This window comes from Zalophus californianus, chromosome 17 (assembly GCF_009762305.2).
Source record: "Zalophus californianus isolate mZalCal1 chromosome 17, mZalCal1.pri.v2, whole genome shotgun sequence".
Classification (NCBI taxonomy): Eukaryota; Metazoa; Chordata; class Mammalia; order Carnivora; family Otariidae; genus Zalophus; species Zalophus californianus.
The window spans coordinates 26,861,742-26,881,907 of record NC_045611.1 but is presented as its reverse complement, the minus strand read 5'-3'; the positions used below and the strand labels follow the sequence as shown (position 1 = coordinate 26,881,907).

Here is a 20,166-nt window from a genome sequence, read left to right as displayed (position 1 = left end):
GGAGATGGGCTAACAGATGGCACGGGCTGTCCTCAGAGGGGTGAGGAGGGAGCAGAGGACCTGAGGTAGCTGGTGGCAGGGTAAGAAGTAGGGTGGAGGTGGGAAGGGGTTTTTTTTCTGATTGGGGGCTTCCAGCCCTGATCTTTCTGGGGAAGGCGTGTGTGTGTGTGTGTGTGTGTGTGTGTGTGTGTGTGTGTGTGTGTGTGTGTGTCCATGTGTGTGGGAGGGATTGCTGCTAAGGAGGGGTGCAGAAAAGGGCCTGTGGGGTGGGGAGGGTCTCTGGGCAGGGTCTGTCCTCCCCAAACTGGGCTGTAGCGGACAGGGCAGCCTGGTGTGGGGAATACGTGTGGCAGGTTCGGGCCCAGCTCCACCTCTGATAAAGGTGTTCTGTGACCTTGGGCTCGGGGCCCGTCTCAGTGCCTGTCACAGCTGTAACCCCCTGCTGCCCACAGACACCTTGGCCTTCTCCCCACACCCTTCTTTACTTACCTCTCCCCTCCCCCCCCCTTGTAGGGCTTCCCTATGTCAGTAGGCCCTGAAGTGTGTGGTTTCCAGAGCCATAAATATATGGGCTCAAACTCCAGATCTGCTACTTAATAGCTCTGAAACCTTAGGCACTGCACTTAACCTCTCTAGGTCTCAATTTTCTCATCTGCAAAGTGGGTACCAAAGCAGTGACTGCCTCTTAGAGTCTGTAATGGAAGAACTCAGTTCAGTGTCTTATCGCCTTTACTTCTCACACAGGACACTTCAGCCCTGACACTTCTGGTCACCAAATGTGTGGGGGTTTCTCCCCACACCAAGCCATTCTCTGTGACCTCTGTCCTGTGGGCCGACACAGGGCTTGGCCTGACAGGCTATGTCAATCCCCACACACCTGCCCCTTGTCCAGGTGCCTGGTGGCAACCTGCCCTTGCCTTCTCCGTGTCTCGGTTCCAAGTTTGGTGATGTTACCTTTCTTTCCTTCCTTTTTTCTCTAATCCCTACCGCATTAGTGTCACTTGCCATAAAGGGAAAATACTGTTGAATGAATAAAATAAATAAAGCAGCGTTGGTAAGTTTGGGCCACCTGCTCCAGCCCTGACCATAGCTTTCAACCTGCCGCCTGCTCTGTCTTTGTCTTAGCGGGAGATCTGCAAATGTCAGAAAGGTGTTACAGACGTGCTGGCACCAAGCAAGACTTTCTGCGTGATGGAAGGAGAGTTTCAGAGGGGCTTGCTTCCCCCCTCTAAACCGCCTCCCAGAGACACAGGTGGTCTTGGTGGCAGAAGGGGGCCATTCTGAGTGCATTTCTCCTTCCCACGGGGACTCTGTCTCGAGACAGCCGGGGACGTGCTGGGATGGAGGTCCTGAAGGAGAAAGTGGAGGAGGAGGAGGAGGCCGAGCGGGAAGAGGCAGCCGAGAGGGGCGAGAAGGTTATGAGGCCCGTGGAGATGCGGAGGGAGGAACCGCCCATGACGCAGGAGATGCTCAGAGACCTAGAGAAGAAGCTGTCAGAGATTGAGATCGTCATCCCGGAGCAGCCCTCGTGCGTGTCAGGGGTGGGGGTGGGGGTGGGGGTGGGGGCGGGGGCTCTGGGCCGGGTGGCCCTGCGGAGAGTCAGACCAGGGCCAGGCAAAAGAAGAGCCAGATAGAATAGTGGCTCCAGGGTTGGGAGGCAGGATTGGATGTAGAGGGAAGCAGATTTGAGTGAGGGCTCTGCTTTCCATCTGCCTGGGCTGAGTCCCCTCTCTGCCCCTCAGGAGCTATGTGACCCCGGGCGAGTCACTCAGCCTCTCTGGGCCTCTGTTCCCTTCTCTATTTAAAAGGGCACATGATAATAATGCTATCCCTTCTGGGCAGTTGTGAGGAGTACATGAGGAAGGGATAGAGCCAGCTACGGTGGGCGGATGGTTGGCTCCCTGTGAACCAGGCCTAGCCTCACCTGGGCTAATGCCTCCCCTCTTGCGGGCACAGGATCATTACCAGGGACACTTTCGACATCTCCAAGCTCCCCCTCTCCTACCAAAGCAACACGCTCAAGGAGGAACACTTGCTGCAGGTGGCAGACAATTTCGCCCGCCAGTATAGCCACCTGTGCCCGGACCGTGTGCCCCTCTTCCTGCACCCGCTGAACGAGTGCGAAGTGCCCGTAAGGCTGGGTTGTGGAGGGGAGGGCAGGGGCCGGAGAGCAGAGGGTGGAGGGAGGTGGGCCAAAGCTCGTGGGTCAGAGCTTATATCTGGGGATGGCATAAACTCAAATGCCAGTGGGCCCCAGCAGGCTCGATGTGAATCACCCCGGGGGGCTTGTGGTGGCCTGGAGACCCCACGTCCCACGAAGGGGCGGCTGGACCCCTGGCGCAGTTTCCAACCCCCGACACCAGCTGTGTCCCAGGAAGGGCAGAGAAATAAGATGAAATGGACCGGGACCTGAGCACTGGCCTCCTTCCTTCCAGCCCTGTGACCCAGGCACGTCCTGAGTCTCTCCGGGCCTCAGTTTCTCTCCATCAGTAGATGAAATGGCAGAGGATAAAAGCAAGGTTTGCAAAACAGCCGCCCATAGGCTGACAGGGACTCACAGCCTGTTTTCCTTGGTCCACATGGTGGTTTTTAACATTTGTATGAGCTGCCAGCATGTGAAACTCAGCGACTCCCATACAGGTCCCTGCTCCCCACTTCTCTTGAGCCGGTAATCCCGCATGCGTTTCCCCTGCTGCAGTCAGCCGGCCTGCCCGGGTGGGGCCCTGGGAGCTCCTGTGCCGGCAGGCCTTCCTCACATCTACAGGGAGACCCTGGAGGTGCCGTTTGGGACCCCAGACCACAGGGCCCGGGGGGACAGAAGCCCCTCGAGGGCCCTGGTAGCACTAGTTCTCCCACCCTGGGTGGCAGTCGAGAGCCAGACAGACCAGTGCTGCTATTGCCTGTGAACCTGAGCAAGTCAGCTCACCTCCCAGAGCCTCAGTGTCCCCACCTGCCAGTGGGCCTGACATACAGGGCCGTTGGGGTGTGAGGAGGTGGTGCCTGGTCCGGCAGCGCTCAGTAGGGCACAAGTATGAATAAGAATATGAACAAGCTGGAGGGGTGTTGAGGGAGCCCTTTCTCCAACTCCTGAGGCACTGAGGGGAGCCTGAGGCCCAGAGAGGCCTAGAGAGCCGTCTCCACTCCCTCCCCACCCAGGGCCCCGGCTTCCAGGGAGCACCGGCCTCCCCCGGGTAGAATGCCCTCTCTGGGGCCTGTGGTCTCTCCCCTTGCAGAAGTTCGTGAGCACAACCATCCGGCCCACGCTGATGCCCTACCCCGAGCTCTACAACTGGGACAGCTGTGCCCAGTTTGTCTCAGACTTCCTCTCCATGGTGCCCCTGCCTGACCCCCTTCAGCCGGTAAGTGCCACCCCAGGCTGCATCCTTAGGCCCTTGAGGCTTAGGATGAGAAGCCAGGGAGGTAGGGAGAAGGAGGCTCAGTGAGGCTCAGGCCACAGCCCATAGTCTATCTGGTCTGAGTCCCTCAGAGCTCACCCCCCACGGGGGTGGGGAGTGGGGAAATGGGCCCAGAGAGGGATGGCCACTTGCCTGAGGTCACACAGCAAGCCTGGTCTCCTGGCTCCTACCTCTTTGCCTCCTTTGCTTCCTTCTGCCTTCGGAGTCTTCCTTTCAAGACTTCAGGAGATGGGGAAAGGAGAGAGGGGGAGGACCCTGCTGCCCGGGTCCCCTGGCCCTATCTTTGGCCTTCTGTCCAGCTCAGTCTGTTTCCCAACTGAGAATGGAGGGAGCAAGGGAGAAACGGATAGGTACACAGTGGAGAGCTGAGAAAGGGAAGAGAAGGAAAGGATCAGAAAAGAAGGTGAGGAGGACTTTGGAACAAAAACCATTAAATGATCAATCAGAGAGCATTAGACGAGAAGCTTCCATCATCCAGAGGGTCTTTCCCATCAGGAAGTCCATGGCCACTAAAAATTACAGGCAAATGTGGAATGTATTTTCTACACACGGGCCGTGGCTCCCCTCCCATTCTTAGCAGGCTCCCCAACCTGACAAAGCAGGGGAGCCCGGGGAGGGGTGGGGGTCCAGCCTGCGCACTGGCCCTAGTGCCCAGCTGCTGGCTGGTGGGGAGGACGGCTGGGGGCCGCGGGGCTGGCCGTACTGACCAGCCGTCTGCGGCCAGCCCTCGCACCTGTATTCCTCGACCACGGTGCTCAAGCACCAGAAGGGGAACTGCTTCGACTTCAGCACGCTGCTCTGCTCCCTGCTCATCGGCGCCGGCTACGACGCCTACTGCATCAACGGCTATGGCTCTCGGGACCTGTGCCAAATGGACCTGACGCGGGACGTGTGCCCGCTCACCATGAAGCACAAGGAGGTACGCGGGGCTCGTGCTGCCCTGGGAGGGCGCAGGTGCTCTGCTGGAGGGAGGCACCAGGGGGGAGTCTTGCTCCCTCAGGTCCATTGTCCCAACTCCTGTCCCAACAGGAGTTAACTCCTTATCGCAGTGCGTCCCCGCGGCTCCCGGCCATGCGCCGAGCACCTGCAGGCTGCCCCGGTGGGTCTGTCCCGGGCACCTAGGCACACAGAGCCCAGCTCTCCAGACCGCTGTCCCCCATTCCCTTGTCATACCCCACCTTCAGCTACCGTTCCCCACGGGGTGCATGCTGTCAGTGCTGCATGGCTTGTCTTACTTCTGTCAGTCTGGCCCACATTCACCCGACTTGTGGGATAAAAATCCACGCAGCCGCTTTCATGTAAGGAAAAACCAGACAAATAGACAGACATTTTTGTTTGCTCCTTTTTCCCTCCACCCCCTCAATTTAAAAGCCCCCCTCGCTTTAAAAAAAGCTTTATTTATTTATCTGAGAGAGAGTGGCGGGGGGAGAGGGGCAGAGGGAGAGAGAGAATCCCAAGCAGACTCCCCACTGAGCACGGAGCCTGATGCGAGGCTCAATCTCGAGACCCTGCGACCATGACAGCCAAAAACAAGAGTTGGATGCTTAACCCACCCAGGCACCCCCTCAAAAGGCCCCTTTTTAAGAGCAAAAAATTATCACCAACCCTCCAGCAGGTGCAGGTCGTGTTTTTCTCTCTGCTGACCGACAGCCCCGAAATGGCCAGAGGCTGCTGTGGACACAGGAAACACTTCTTTTAAAAAAAGATTTTATTTATTCATCTGAGAGAGAGAGAGCACGCATAAGCAGGGGGAGAGGCAGGCAGAGGGAGAAGCAGACTCCCTGCTGAGGGGCGCTCGATCCCAGGACCTGGAGATCATGACCTGAGCCGAAAGCAGATGCTTAACCATCTGAGCCATCCAGGTGCTCCAAGAAACACTCTTAAATTAATTTAATTTTAGGAATCAAAAAGCAACTTTTTGCATTTGAGAAAAAGCCACAGTACAGACAAAAATGCTGTTTGTGGACTGGACTGACTCCAGGACTCTGTGATCAGAGTCAAGCCCCTGGAGGTGTCTGCATCTCAGGGCAGATGACCCAGGGGCCTGGGGCATCCAGCAGGTTGCAGGTGCAACTGTGTCACACCTGGGTGAGCACCCCGGGGGCCCTGGCGCAGGTGCTCTGCTGGAGGGAGGCACCAGGGGGGAGTCTTGCTCCCTCAGGTCCGCCTCCCCCAGGAAGATGGAACAAAACCTCACTGCGTTTGGCTGCACTGTGAACTCACACATGGGCCTCTTACATCAGCCAAAATTTTAATAACTCAAATGATATAATAGCCACTAGATGCCAAGAACTTTCGGGTTTATAAACCACTTTTGTATCCATTGACTTGGTTGGTCCTCCCAATAGCGCTGTGTGGTGGGTATTATCACTCCTATTTTGCAGACGAGTATGTAGAGATTGACAGAGAGATGGGACAACGTGGCCGAAGCTGCCCAGCTGGTCGATGGAGACCCACGGGCTGAGGCCCCACCTGGCTGACTCTAAGCTGCAGAGATTCACCATTTTCCCCTCCTCACTATCACAGGCCCCCGTGACACCTGCAGCCTCTGTGATGTTCTTCCCTGGACACTTTTCTTGCCACCTAGCACACGTTCGTATGCACATGCACGCACACACACATGCACACAGGCTTTCTTCTCCTTCCTAGCCCAGCAAACTCTAAGTCAGCATGTGAAACCCTCCAGTGACAGAATCTGGGAAATCCAACTCCCCACAATTCGCCTGCTTTCTAGGTCAGATCCAGACCGTAGTTTGTAAGGGCCGTGGGCAACAAAGGGGAGAAAATCACATCCCCCGGTCTCTGCTGTGCCTGGCACCTCACATGGGCGTGTTCCTGTCTTTGCTTCTCCGAACAAGCCTGGGGAGAAGGTTCTTACTGGTCCCATCCCATTCTACAGAAGGGCCTGAAGTTAGGTTAGTGGGAGCTGAGACTCCTGCATTTAGGGCCAGAAAGCCTGTTGGGGGTGGGGTGTTGCTCCAGAGCAGCTGTGACCTCCTGGTCTGAGGGGCGGGCGATGCAGGGCGGCTGATCCTCTTCCTCTCGTTGGGTGACAGGTGGTCCAGGAGGAAGAAAAGGTACCACCTAAGAAGTACGCCATTAAACCGCCCAGAGACCTGAGCAGCAGGTTCGAGCAGGAGCAGGAAATGAAGAAGCAGCAGGAGATCAAAGCGGAGGAGGAGAAGCGGCGGAAGGAGGAGGAACAGCGCCTCCTGGTGGGTCCACATCCTCAGCCCCTGGGCTCAGCTCCCCAGGAGAGGCGGCTCGCGACTGACAACTGACACAGGTTGCGGAGGGGATGTGTTCGTGGACCCCAGGTCCAAATCCCAATCCCCCCTCCTCCGTACCCTGCCATCCCCCCAACTCTGCCCAGCAATGTGGGGATCTCTCACTGGTGGTTAGCCAGCTTCTGCGGTGGATTTCTAATATCAGCTCTGTTTCCTGAGGCTGCCCATTCATTCTATGCTGGGCTCTGATATTCTCCTGGTTCCAGACTCTCTCCCTAAAGACCTACCTGCAAACACTCCCCATCCATCCTCCCAGCTCTGCACCCTCCCCTCCATTCTCCCGGCTCTCCTTTCATCCATCCATACTCTCCTCTCTCCCCCTCTCCCACTCTTTTCCTCCCTCCCTCCCTTTCCTTTCCTTCCATGTAGTATTTGCTGAGCATCTCCTCTCGTCCAGGCTCTGTGGATGTAATAATGAACAGGACACAGTCACCCTTCTTCCGGAGGGAAGCAGACAAGGAAGCCACACAGTGCCCCCTACCTTCCTTTGGATAAAATCTCACCCAGAATGGCAATGCAGAAAGCCAGTAAATCCCAGATACTCTAGGGCTCCAAAGGGCCCAGTTTGTAAACTACAGATAAACTCAGACTCTCCCACTGTATCAATAAGACGACAGGCTCAGAAGCTGGGTGATGTCCTCAAGGTCATGCAGCCAGCCAAACCTGCACCCTGGACCAGAACTCAGCGCTCCTGCTGGTTCCCCAGCCCTGGGGAGATGTTTGTGCCCCTGACACCCCCCTTCCCACCCATCGGCCCATGGTCACCCACCTTTCCTGTGCAGGAGGTGGAGAAAGCAAAGATCGACCCCTTGCATGGCCTACGGGTACACGCCTGGGTCCTGGTGCTGTCGGGGAAGCGTGAGGTGCCTGAGAGCTTTTTCATCGATCCGTTCACGGGGCGCAGCTACAGCACCCAGCATGACCACTTCCTGGGCATTGAGAGCCTCTGGAACCATAAGAACTACTGGGTCAACATGCAGGACTGCTGGAACGGCTGCAAGGTACTGGGCCTGGGGCGGGGCGGGTGTGACAGGCAGTCCTGGGGTGGGGATGGGGGGGTCCCCGGTGGGGTGAGCTGGCTGCCACAGAGTTCCAGACTTTCCCCATAGCTGAGCCCCATAGCCCACTCCTTTGTCCATACATAACGATCTGAATATGATTAGTGTCTCTCTTTTGATGTGTGTAGCCTTATAAAATGTGGATTGTTAGTTTGTATGAATGATTTTTTTTAAAAAACAATGTATTGAAGTGCAACATACATGCAGAAAAGTGCACTCATCCTAAGTGTACATTTCAATGAATTCCCATAAATTTATATATGCATGTACACATACAATGTGTCTGTGTGTATACATATATATATATAAAACTCAGTCCACTTAACATACATTAGAAATACACGCACACGTTTGGGGGAGGTCATAACTGGACACAAGAGGGCTTTCGGGAATGTGGGCAATGTGTTATTTCTTGATCTGGGTGCAGGGAACCAGGGTGTGTCCAATTTACGGAAATTCATTGAGCCGTACACCTGAGTTCAGGTAGGCTGGATGAAAGGCAGGTGGGAGCCCCACCCCACGGAAGAGACATTCCCACCTGCCGCCTCCGCGCAATTCCTCGTGTGCCTGCCTACTTCCCTCCTCCCCGGCACGGGTAAAAACCGTGAGGCGGCCCTTTTTCAAACCCTCCATTTCCCTGTCGCGTAAAATCCTGCTGACTTCCATCTGCTCTGAACACTGCTTGCGACGCTCCCCTGACCATGCAGGATAACCTCCACACCCAGGCCTGTCTCAGGCTAGAGAGTTGTCAAGTCTCACGGAGAGCAACAGCAGGATTTCTTCACGGGGAGTCTGGACGATGGGGTGGGCCTCAGTTTCCCTGTTGAAATGAGGAGGATGGGCGTGGGCTCTCGGAGGCTGCCAGGAGCCGACATTCTGCTCCTCCGAGACCCAGGCCCGGGTCCCTCCTCTACTCTGGGTGCGGCTGTTCCTTGTGGAACAGGAGGGGGTGTGCTGGCTGTGGGGCGCGCTCAACTGGTCCTTCCCCCATCAGGACTTGGTGTTTGACCTGGGAGACCCTGTGAGGTGGGAGTACCTGCTCCTGGGGACAGATAAGGCCCACCTGTCTATGGCTGAGGACGAGGAGGACGGAATGAATGATGATGAAGATGTGGAGAACCTGGTGGGTCTCAGCGGTGCGGGGCCGGGCAGTGGGATGGGGCTTTATACCCTGTCCCGCTTCAGGCCAACCTGACCAATTCCCCACCCTGTGTATGTGTATTGGGGGGTGGGGGGATGGGCCAGAGAGACTGATTATAGATTCCCCAAAGCAGAGGGGCCTGGACCATGCTCTCATTTTATATAGATGGGCAAACTAAGACCCAGACAGGTCCACTGACCTGCCCAGGACCCCCCCCCCCCAGTGGGGTAGGGAAGGGCTGGGGACTTGCATCTGGGTCTCCAGGCCCACATAGAGTCCACCCTGGTTGATGGTTGCCCTGTTTCTGTAAAGAGCAGGTCGCCAGCAATAGGGGTGCTAAGACCTTGACCACAAGCCCTGGGCTCACTTCCAGGCCTTCCTGCATAGCCACCGTGGTCCCCCTCACATGCTTCCAGGCTTTTGTCTGTCCTCTCAGCCCTTCATTGGCCTTGGGCCTTCCGCATGGCATCAGCATCCTTCTCCTATCTCCTAGTCGGGAGCCCTTCCAGGAGGTCCCCTCGAGAACCTGTGCCTGGGGGTCAGGGGCCCAGAGGCCTTAGCTCTTGGCTATGACATCTTGGGCAAATTCCCAATCACGGAGAGCTTCATCATACATCATCTGTATGTAAAATGGGAGGGGGGGTTGGCGAATGGGATCAATTATATCCACAGGAACAGGACCAGGGGTATCAGGTGGCTAGAGTTGCCTTAACCAAGTGCCACCCACTGAGGGGCTTAAACAACAGATATTAATTTTCTCATGGTCCTGGAGGCTGGAGGTCCAAGATCAAGGTGTCAGCGTGCTGGCTTCTTCTGACGTACCTCTCCTTAGCTTGCAGATGGTTGTCTTTGTTTCTTCACATGATCTTTCCGTGTGTCTTAATCTCCTCTTCAAGCAAGGACACCAGTCACACTGGATTATGGCCCTAGTTAAAATGAGGACAGACCCTAATGACCTCATTTTAACTTTACCTCTTGAAAGATCCTATCTCCAAATATAGTTACCTTCTGCAGTCCTGGGGCTCAGGACATGATTAGGGGGACAAAATTCAGCCCAGTAGGCACTTAACCTGAATTAGCAGGAGCTTAGCCTGAATTAACTTGTCCAAATCTTTACAACCACCTGGTGAGGGGGGTGTTAGTATTATTGTTTATGATTATCATCATCCCGTTTTACAGATGGGAAGACTTACACACAGAGGGGGAAGTAACTTACCCAAAGGTCAATGGCCAGTGAGTGGCAGAGCTGGGGCTTGAACCTGAGATCTGACTGGCTCCCAAGGCTGGGTTCTGAACAGTGACTCTGTTCTCTATCCTTCGGACAGCTCGGGGATAAAATGAGACCATTGCTGTGGGGAGCTTGATGCAGCGTCCTCATTTCTGGAGACCAGAGAGCCTCCCTGGCAGTAAATCTCAGGGCACAGGCGCCCCCTGCTGGCCTCCAGATGTGAGCAATGTTTGTGGAACAGTTTTAAATTGGGAAAAACTCTTCGAGGTTTCTGTGGACCATTTGTGTAAAGCGGGCCTTATTTTACAGATGGGCAAACTAAGGCTCGAAAAGGAAAACAAAACCAAAAAAACAGTAGCAAGGCAGTGTCTCAAGTGGTTTATATACGTTCTATCAGTTAATCCTCCCCTGGGTCTGGTTAACAGGTAGGAAACAGGCTCGGGGCTGTTGCGGGACTTACTGGCCCAGGACCCCTAGCTGGCGTGGGCTGGGTCCTGGAGGGTGGGGCTTGGGGGCACCTGACTCCAGAAGCCTCTGTCTTAAGGAAGGACCTGTGGCTGTGCCCGGTGCCCATGCTGACTGACCGAACATTGGGCATGCAGGGCAGGGGATGGCTGTCCTAGTCAGGTGGGTCAAGGGAGGGCTCCTGCGCCTCCTCCCCTTCCTCCCTACCAGGTCAGAACTGCCCGGGACCTCTGGCTCCCCTGGGGGAGCTGACAGCCACCCGTGGCTTGGCCCTGGGGGGCAAGACAGAGGCTCTGCCTCTAGCTTCCCCTGCAAGGCCCAGCCCTGACAAGAGCCTGCCCCCTCCCCACCTCTCCCAACAGGGCAAGGAGGATGAAGATAAGAGTTTCGACATGCCATCCTCATGGGTAGAGAAGATTGAGATCTCTCCGGAAGGTATTTGTGCATTTGTATTCCCCCGCCTCCCCAGGACCAGTTCAGGGGGAGTCAGCAGAGGCTGCCCCAGCCCCTCATTTCCACCCCTCCTGCCTTCTGTTGCACCCGGGTGCACCCTGGTCTGAGTGGGGACTCTGTTCCACCTCCTTCCTGCCTCACGCACTCAGCCCTGTGGCTGAGGGCCTGACACGGGTCTGGTGTGCAGGAGGGGGCTCGGTTAACCTGAGCTGGGTGATGGGGTGTGGGTAATGAGGGAGGACCAGGACATGGTCATTCCCCTCACCAGGAGGAGGCCAAGCAGCGTAGTACCCAGATGGCACAGGTGAGTGGAGGTGTCAGGACCAGGGAGGAGCGGGCCGAGAAAGCAGCAGGGCAGCGACACTGGAGTTCCATGCCGGCATCTACTGGCTGTTGAGGCTCCTGTCTGGGAGTGCCTTGGCCCACAGGGAGGGCACAGGCTATTCCAACTGAGTGGGAAGAGCTAGAGAGGGCATCATGGGAACCAGGGGAGGAGCACCCAGCCCAGCCCCCTGCTTTCGGGGGGGGGGGGGGGTGCTGGGCGTAGGTGGGCAGGAAGGGCTTCCAAGAGGAGGAGGAGTCTGAGCTAAGTTTTGAGGGATCAGAAGTCAGCCCAATAAGGGCAGGAGGGGATGGTGTTTCCGGCAGAGAGAGCTACCTGGGCAGAGGCTAGGCAGTGAGTGAGTGCCGTGGTCGGGCACTGCTCCTGCACTCAGGCTCAAACCTGAGAACTGCCCCAGGGCAGGAGCTACCCTGCTGGCCACCTCCCTCTGCCGCCCTGGGGCGGGCCTAGGGCCCGGAGGAGTTTAGCGCAATGATCGGATGAGCGGCTGGGTGGGGTCGGCCCTCCGGTCCCCCGATGTGGGGAGGAGGGACCCCAGCCCACTCTGTGTCTGCAGTGTTCGAGACCCGCTGCCCAAATGGGAAGAAGGTGATCCAGTACAAGAGGGCGAAGCTGGAGAAGTGGGCACCGTATCTCAACAGCAACGGCCTCGTGTGCCGCCTCACCACCTACGAGGACTTGGAGTGTAAGGCAGGCAGCCCCGGCTGCGGGGGCAGGAGAACTGGGTTCCCCAGCACTCTGTGTGACCTTGGGCACGTCACTGCCAGTCTCTTGGTGTGAGTGTGGGCCCCACTGGCCTCCGTGTGCTGGGAAGCGCGGGGGGAACGGAGGCTGGGGGAGCTGGCCTGGCTGCAGCAAGCACCGATTGGGCCCCACAGGTACCAAGACTTTGGAGATAAAGGAGTGGTACCAGAACCGGGAGGACATGCTAGAGCTGAAACACATCAACAAGAGCACGGGCCTGAATATCGACTACTTCAAGCCAGGCCATCCCCAGGCTCTGCGTGGTGAGTGGGCCCCACTGCCAGTCCAGCTGGGAGCCCAGGATGTGGCAAGCAACAGAAACCGCCCCACCTGCCTAAGCAAATCAGATGTGTGGGAGGTGAGGGGAAGCGCAGAAAATCCAGGGAAATGTGACAAATGTCCCTCCAGGAAAGTCAAAAACCAGGGCCACATGCCCATTCTGTGGTTAGGGCTGGGCACACAGTAGGGGCCACATTTAAAGGGGTCAGAATGCTGAGCAACAAAACCAACAAATGTCCCCACGAGGGCGATGCAGAGGGCAGAGGTGTGGCCATGAGCCCAACAGGCAGGGAAGTGAAGGAAGGACATGTCTTGAGAGAGAATCGACAGCCTTAACCAAGGATGCACAAAAGAAAAACATAGTGTCAATATATATCTTAAAAAATGATCAGTCTCACTTGGTGGTTGAAATATAAGGAAGGAACGAAGGAAGGAAATCGGTAAGGGACCGTCTCATAAGCCTCATGTTGCAAAGATGACAAAAGTAGTCTCACAAGGCATGAGCAAAGCAGCAGAAGGCTGCTCCCTGGCCCTACTGATGGGACAGCAAATTGGCGCAACTTTTCTGGAAAGCAGTTGGGCAAAATAATAATAGCTTTAACATATGTACGCTTTGGAGAGCCCGGGGGGCTCAGGTCATGATCCCGGAGTCCTGGGATCGAGCCCCACATTGGGCTCCCTGCTCAGCAGAGAGTCTGCTTCTCCCTCTGCCCCTCACCCCATTCATGCTCTCCCTCTCTCTCTCTCTCTCTCTCTCTCTCTCTCAAATAAATAAAATCTTAAAAAAAATATATGTATGCTTTTTGACCAGCAGCGCTACTGCCAAGAATTTGTCCCAAGCAAATAATGGGCAAGAATTTAAAAATGCGGGCGCCTGTGTGGCTCAGTTGGTTAAGCGACTGCCTTCGGCTCAGGTCATGATCCTGGAGTCCCTGGATGGAGTCCTGCATCGGGCTCCCTGCTCAGCGGGGAGTCTGCTTCTCCCTCTGACCCTCCCCCCTCTCATGTGCTCTCTCTCTCTCACTCTCTCTCTCAAATAAATAAATAAAATCTTTAAAAAAAAAGAATTTAAAAATGCATGCTGCAGATGTTCACCACTGTATTGTTTATAATAACAAAAAGGTTAGAAACAACCTAAACACCCAGCAGTGGGGCATTGGTTACATAACTCCTGCTCATCCATGAGCATTCATGGACAATGCCTTCCCCCTGGGGCTGGGGTCGTGTTCTCCAGCTAGGGGCCAGCGCGCCTGGTCTCACTGCGCTGACTTTCGGGACCCCGCCTCCCACCGCAGTGCACTCGTACAAGTCCATGCAACCTGAGATGGACCGCGTCATGGAGTTTTACGAAACGGCCCGTGTGGATGGCCTGATAAAGCGGGAGGAGACACCCAAGACAATGACGGAGTATTACCAGGGACGGACTGACTTCCTCTCCTACCGCCACGTGGATTTCGGGGAGAGGGTCAAGAAGTTGGCTCTGAACAGCGCGGAGTCAAACCCCCGGCCAATGGTGGTGAGCTCTCGTTGGGCCTGGGGACAGGGTGCCCATGCTCTCTGGCAAGCTAAGGTCACCCTGGGATGGGGACAGCTCCAACTCTGGAGCCGCATCTTTCCCAAGGGCCCTGTCCGGTTTTACAGTCCTGAGGCTGCCTGATGCCAGACTGCGCCCTCCGCCACTGGGCCAGGAGTGTGTTATTTCCTTACTATTATAATAAGGCACACTCAGAAGGGTGTCTCTCAAATATTATCATGTCTTAATAGGTTTGGTTTGGGGAGACTTTTCTAACTTATTTGAAATGTGTGTGTGTGTGTGTGTGTGTGTGTGTGTGTGTGTGTGTGTGTGTGTGTGAAGGTAGAATCCCTGTGTCACTCCCTTAACATTAAATTGTGCACTTTTTTCTCCACATCGTTACAAATGGATGGTTTGGCAACTGTGTTTAATGGCTCCTATATACCAAAGGAGCTCTTCCTAGCAGTAAGGAATGTTTAGTGATACAGCAGGGTGCCTGGAGGGGTGGTGAGCTCCCCATCTCTGGAGTTGAGCAAAGAGACTCCTGTGGAGAGAGCTAGAGAAGAAATGCAGCCCCACACAGGGCCGAGGTGGCCGGGCCACGGGAGCCCGTTGTCTGGCTAGGAAGGGCTGCTTCACATAAACTCCCCCAAAGACCCCAGAGCCCAGTGTCCCTGAGTGTCCTTTACTTCCGCCCTCAGGGGCACACACAGAAATCCCCTTTCCCACCTCCCATCCTATGATGTTCTGGCCTCCCAGAAAATCACAGAGCGGTTCTCCCGCAACCCTGAGAAGCCCGCAGACGAGGACGTAGCCGAGCGCGTGTTTCTGATCCCGGAGGAGCGCATCCGGCTGTGCTACCACTGCTGGGACGACCGCATCACGGCCTCCAAGCGCGAGTTCCTGCGGCACACGGAGGTGGACAGCAAGGGCAACAAGATCATCATGACGCCCGACATGTGCATCGGCTTTGAGGTGGGCCTGGGGGCTGGGCCAGGCAGGGTGGGCTGGGGCGGGCGGGGAGAAGGTCCCGGGGCCCTCTGTGCTGTCCCCGCAACTTGGGAACACTGGGATGGAAACGCGTGGTTCCCAGCCCGGAAGTTCACCTCCGCTCCGTGGGAAAATCAGGAGCTCCCATCCGGGGACCCTTGTCTCTGCAGCTCCTTTGAAAACCTTCCCCTTTCCTACCAAGAAAGACCACCCAGCAGGCCAAGACGACTCCTTATTGTCCCTTGCCCCCCGGTCCTGGACAGAGCCGTCCCCAGGTCCCGGGACCAACACTGGAGTAGGAGAGGGTCTTAGTCCTACCACCTCTGCGGGGCTGGCTTTCCTCATTGAAACCCTCTCGCTCCCACCACATTCCTTAGTCCCTCTGAGGCCCCAGTTTGTCGTCTTTTATTATCTGTGTTGTTATAGATGAAGAAACTGAGGCCCAGAGAGGTTAAGTCAGTTGCTTGTTGTCACACAGCTAGAAAATGGCAGCGGGAGATTTGAACCCAAGCAGTCTGGCTCCAGAGTCCGCCTACCACCTTAGCCATTGCTGTGTCCCCCATCACTGTGTCACTGTGCTTGTTGTTGTCCCAGGTGGAACCCATGGAGCACACCAAGAAGCTGCTCTACCAGTACGAGGCCATGATGAAGCTGAAGAACGAGGAGAAGCTGTCCAGACATCAGGCCTGGGAGTCGGAGCTGGAGGTGGTCCCATGGGAGTGTGGGCAGGTGGGAGATGGCGAGGGTGGAGGGTGTCTTAACCATGCCCTCCCCCACTTCCTGATTCAGGTGCTGGAGATCCTGAAGCTTCGAGAGGAGGAGGAGGAGGTGCACACCCTGACCATCTCCATCTATGACGCCAAGCGCAATGAGAAGAGCAAAGAGTATCGGGAGGCCATGGTGAGCCTTACTCCCTGGCCCCGGCCTTGGCTTTTCCTGGACCCTCCCCCCGCACCCCCCAGTCCTCCAGGGTGGTGAGGATGATTAGGGACTCTGCCAGGAAGCCCTTTATAGGGGATGATGCTCCTGATGTCAGTGTGGTCATCCATCCACAAGGTCACCCTTGTGGTCATCCCTGCTGAGTGGCCATTTCTCCGATGAACACCAAAGAGCATGCAGGATCCAGACCAGGTCTCCCCCACACCCCTGCCACCTCCAGGGGTTATGGCCAAGCCAAGGCCTCTACTGCATGGGGACAGAAGGAAAATCCTGTACCCACCTCCACCTAGGCCTCCCCTCAAGTTCAGGACCTGGGCCTGTAACCCCAGCGAGCAGACTCTGGCCACAGCCTGAGTTCTCGGGCACCTGCAGCACAGGACATCTGGGTTACACCCCCAAGCTGCAAGGCCCAGCTGGGGTTTTCAAGGCCAGCTTCTAAATCCCCTACACCAACCAAGTAGAGATTTCTAAAAATAGTTTGGGGTTGGCGTGGCAGGACAGGGCATAGATAACTGGTTCTCAGACTCCCGGGGATGGGGGCTGACCCGCCCATCTCCAACCTCACTGGCCCCTATCTGCCGACACAGGCCATAAGGGGGGCAGTGAAAAAGGAGGGGGGCTTTACTGGCAGCTTTTGATTTAACATTGCTATAACCACCATTTATTACCATTTATTGCTCAAGCATCTGCCGAGCGTGAGTGACGCGCTGAGGCTCAGGCAGAGAGACGTGAATTCACGTAAGACAGAGTTGGCTATGAGGGACAGCACAGAGGTCCCCTCTGATGCCTAGTCCCAGAGGTGCCAGGCTCCGGGATCTGGATTTAAGGCCTCGTGTGGGGTCGTCACATGTTGCGGAGCTGGTCTGGGGGGTCTCTGCAGCCTGCGCTGGCGCCCTGACTCTGCCGACACCGCCCACAGGAGCGCGTGATGCACGAGGAGCACCTGCGGCAGGTGGAGGCCCAGCTGGACTACCTGGCCCCGTTCCTGGCCCAGCTCCCTCCGGGAGAGAAGCTGACGCGCTGGCAGGCCATGCGGGTCAAGGACGAGTGCCTCAGTGACTTCAAGCAGCGGCTCATCGACAAGGCCAACCTCATCCAGGCCCGTTTTGAAAAGGTGCGGCCTGGGCCCCCCGCCTGGGGCAGGGGAGGGAACCTCCAGGTCCGCAACCAGAGAATGGACCCGGGGCGGTCTGCTCACCATCTCCAACACTTGGGAGGGACTGGTGAGGGGATGAATATTATCAGTGCTCAGAGTGGCCAAAAGGCAGAGTTGTCCTTCCTCGTCCTTGCTTGTTGGGAGGAAAGGTAGATGGCGGGCTGGATGGCATGGGTGGGTGGGTGGCAGGGGGGTACATTACAACAACTCCTAGTCTTTGTCCCATTTCTTTCCGCTACATACCATGTGATTTGCACGCATTATCCCACTTAATCTTCACAACAAGCTCTATGCTGTGCACCAGGGGCGTGTAATGCCCTTCATTTGCAGACAAGCTCCGAAAACATTAGAAACTTGTTCACAAGGCCGTCTCTGTCTTGAGCTTTGCTCCTCCTGGACACGATATCCCTCTAAACATGTCCCCACTGGCTCCCACGCAAGATATTTTGTGGCCCCCGCCTCTGCCGCTCTGGCTCCTGTGGGTGGTGGCGGCGGGGCCAGCCCTCCTGAGGCTGTCCGGGGACCAACAGGATTTCGGCGGGCAGCCTGGGTGAGGGCCAGCCCTCTTCAACCCCACCTGCTCTCTCCTCCCCTCATCCGCAGGAGACCCAGGAGCTGCAGAAGAAGCAGCAGTGGTACCAGGAGAACCAGGTGACCTTGACGGCCGAGGTCGAGGACTGGTACCTGAGTTACTGCTCTCAGGCCATGTTCCGCATCCGCATCCTGGAGCAGCGGCTCCACCGGTGAGGGGGAGCGGAGAGCCGGGAGAGGACCCTCGGGAGGCTGGGGTGGAGCTCTGTGAGCCCTCACCACCTCCTGTTCCTCCCTCTGATTTCAGCCACAAGGAGCTGGCCCCGCTCAAGTACCTGGCTCTGGAGGAAAAGCTCCACAAGGACCCACGCCTGGTGGAGTTCCTGAAAGTCTTCGTCTGATGCTCGGCCGAAGCCGAAGCTGCCAGAGCAAGAACCCGCCTCCACGGCCTGGCCCCTGTGCTCTCTACAGCCAGCAAATGACCGTCCCCTCCAGTGCCTGACCTCACTGCCACCCCGCCTCCCAGCAGCCCTGTCTCTCCTGCTTCTCATGACTTTCCTGTAAATAAACACACTTTCCTTTCATTCTTTTTTATTATGTTCAGTTAGCCAACATATGGTACATCATCAGTTTTTGATGTAGTGTTCAACGATTCATTAGTTGCATATAAACACACTTTTCATTTGCCGTCCATACCTCATGTTTCACAAGTTCTAGCGGAGGCTTCTTCTCCTTCCCTTCTTTATCTATAGCCTGAGACTCCCCCGGTCCCCACCCACCTTGGCCCCTTTCCTCAATTGCTCCCTCTCCTTTGGAATTCTCACCATTGGAATGTTCAGTCTTTGCAGCCCCCCTGCAGATGGTCCCATGGCCACCTTCAAACAACTGGTTAGATCTCAACAACGTGGCTAGGGTGGCCCAGATGACAGAGGGTGAGTGGCAAGGCCAAGGTGCATGCTCCAGAACTTGGGAGCTCCACATTAGACTGCAAAGAACAGCATCCCAGCTCTGCATCTTACCAGCCACTATTTAGCCATCTGTGAAATGGGATGGTCCTGTTGTTGTCTTAAATAAGACTTGTAGGGCGCCTGGGTGGCTCAGTCGGTTAAGCGACTGCCTTCGGCTCAGGTCATGATCCTGGGGTCCCGGGATCGAGTCCCACATCGGGCTCCCTGCTCAGCAAGGAGCCTGCTTCTCCCTCTAACCCTCCCCCCTCTCATGTACTCTCTCTCTCTCTCATTCTCACTCTCTCAAAATAAATAAATCTCTTTAAAAAAAAAAAAAAAAGACTTGTAAAGCAGTGAGGACCGGAAATGGCACGTAAAAAGCACTCAATGTTAGCTTAAAAAATGGCCAATAAACACATGAAAGTGTCAAACTCATTAATCAACCGAGATATAAAATGCCACCACACACCTGCTAGTATGCATAAAATGAGTAAGAGTTGGGAGGATGAGAAGCAACTGGAACTCTCAAATAGCTTTCCCAGTGGAAGGGTCAATCTATACAACCCCTTTGGAAAACTGGCCATATCTAGTAAAACTAAACTTTGGCTCAACAATTCTGCTCCTAGGTTCTGCTCCATCCACCCATCCATCCACCCTCCCCCATCCATTTCTTCATCCATCCATTCAGTGAACAAGAACGATGAACAACTCAACCAAGATGCACATATACATCCACTAAAAGGCATGTACTAGAATGTTCATCGGCAGCAGCGGTATTAGTACCAAGCTGGAAACGACCCAGATGCCCATCAAGAGTAGAAGGGAGACATAAATTGTGGTCTTGAGACATATTTGGTTGTCACAACTGGTATGAGAGTGGTACTGGCATCTAGTGTGTAGGGGCTGGGTGTGCTGCTAAACATCCTGCAAACATCTATAAGGCACAGGACAGCTCCCTGAAAAAAAAGTGATCTAGCCTAAAATATCAGTCATAGGTTACACAACATGAATGAACTATAACCACAAGGAGTAACACATCGGATTCCTCATATGCAATATCAAAAGATCCCAGATACAGAAAAGTACATGCTGCATGAGTCCATTTATATAGAAAAAAAAAAAAAAAAAAAAAGCAGGCAAATTAATTAACTGATGGCATCAGAATAGTTGTCTCTCTTGGGGTGTAAGGGAGCACAATGGGGGCTTCTGGGATGCTAGGAATGTTCTTCTGGACCTGAGCATGTTCAGTTTGTGAAAACTCACTTTTACACTTACGGTACATGCCCTGTGGGGTAGATGTATTATACTTCAATATGAAGGGTTTTAAAATGCTGATCCTGAACCTAATCAAGCTTTAACTTCCATTCAGCAAAAAATTCAGAGGGAAAGAAACAAGGTAAATGACACTAGCAGGAAACAGTGAGACAAAAATCATAATATAGAGCAATCTACAAGGTAAAAGGCCCAATCAATCTCTTCAAAAGATCAATGTCATTAAAAAAAATGGGGGACTGAAACAGAATGAGCTTAAAAGAGCCAAGTGTGGTGAATATTGTTTCCTAGTTATGAAAAAAAAAAAAGCTTTATATAGCTTTTGGGGATGATTGGGGAAATCTGGACTGGATTTCAGAGAATTCGGTTTTCTTTTGTGTGGGGATACGACGGTTGTGTAGGAC

General features: G+C 55.1%; 1 protein-coding gene across 3 annotated transcripts; it reads left to right on the top strand.

The window, feature by feature from the left end:
• Positions 1 to 4: 4 nt before the first annotated feature.
• DRC7 (dynein regulatory complex subunit 7) lies at positions 5 to 18,699 on the top strand. 3 transcript variants are annotated; one of them, XM_027617093.2, is made up of 18 exons: positions 5 to 80; positions 1,325 to 1,528; positions 1,957 to 2,131; positions 3,234 to 3,359; positions 4,141 to 4,335; positions 6,473 to 6,631; positions 7,486 to 7,704; positions 8,756 to 8,884; positions 10,958 to 11,030; positions 11,948 to 12,076; positions 12,270 to 12,398; positions 13,710 to 13,930; positions 14,687 to 14,902; positions 15,512 to 15,622; positions 15,707 to 15,817; positions 16,776 to 16,970; positions 17,616 to 17,755; positions 17,851 to 17,944. In XM_027617093.2, the coding sequence occupies exons 2-18, from the start codon at positions 1,341 to 1,343 to the stop codon at positions 17,942 to 17,944; spliced, it is 2,610 nt and encodes an 869-aa protein (XP_027472894.2). In that variant the 5' UTR covers positions 5 to 80; positions 1,325 to 1,340. The 3 variants fall into 3 exon arrangements, with proteins under 3 accessions (XP_027472894.2, XP_027472896.2, XP_027472895.2); XM_027617095.2 differs by having other exon boundaries at positions 16 to 65; XM_027617094.2 differs by lacking the exon at positions 5 to 80 and having other exon boundaries at positions 1,341 to 1,528; positions 17,851 to 18,699.
• The last annotated feature ends 1,467 nt before the right edge of the window (positions 18,700 to 20,166 follow it).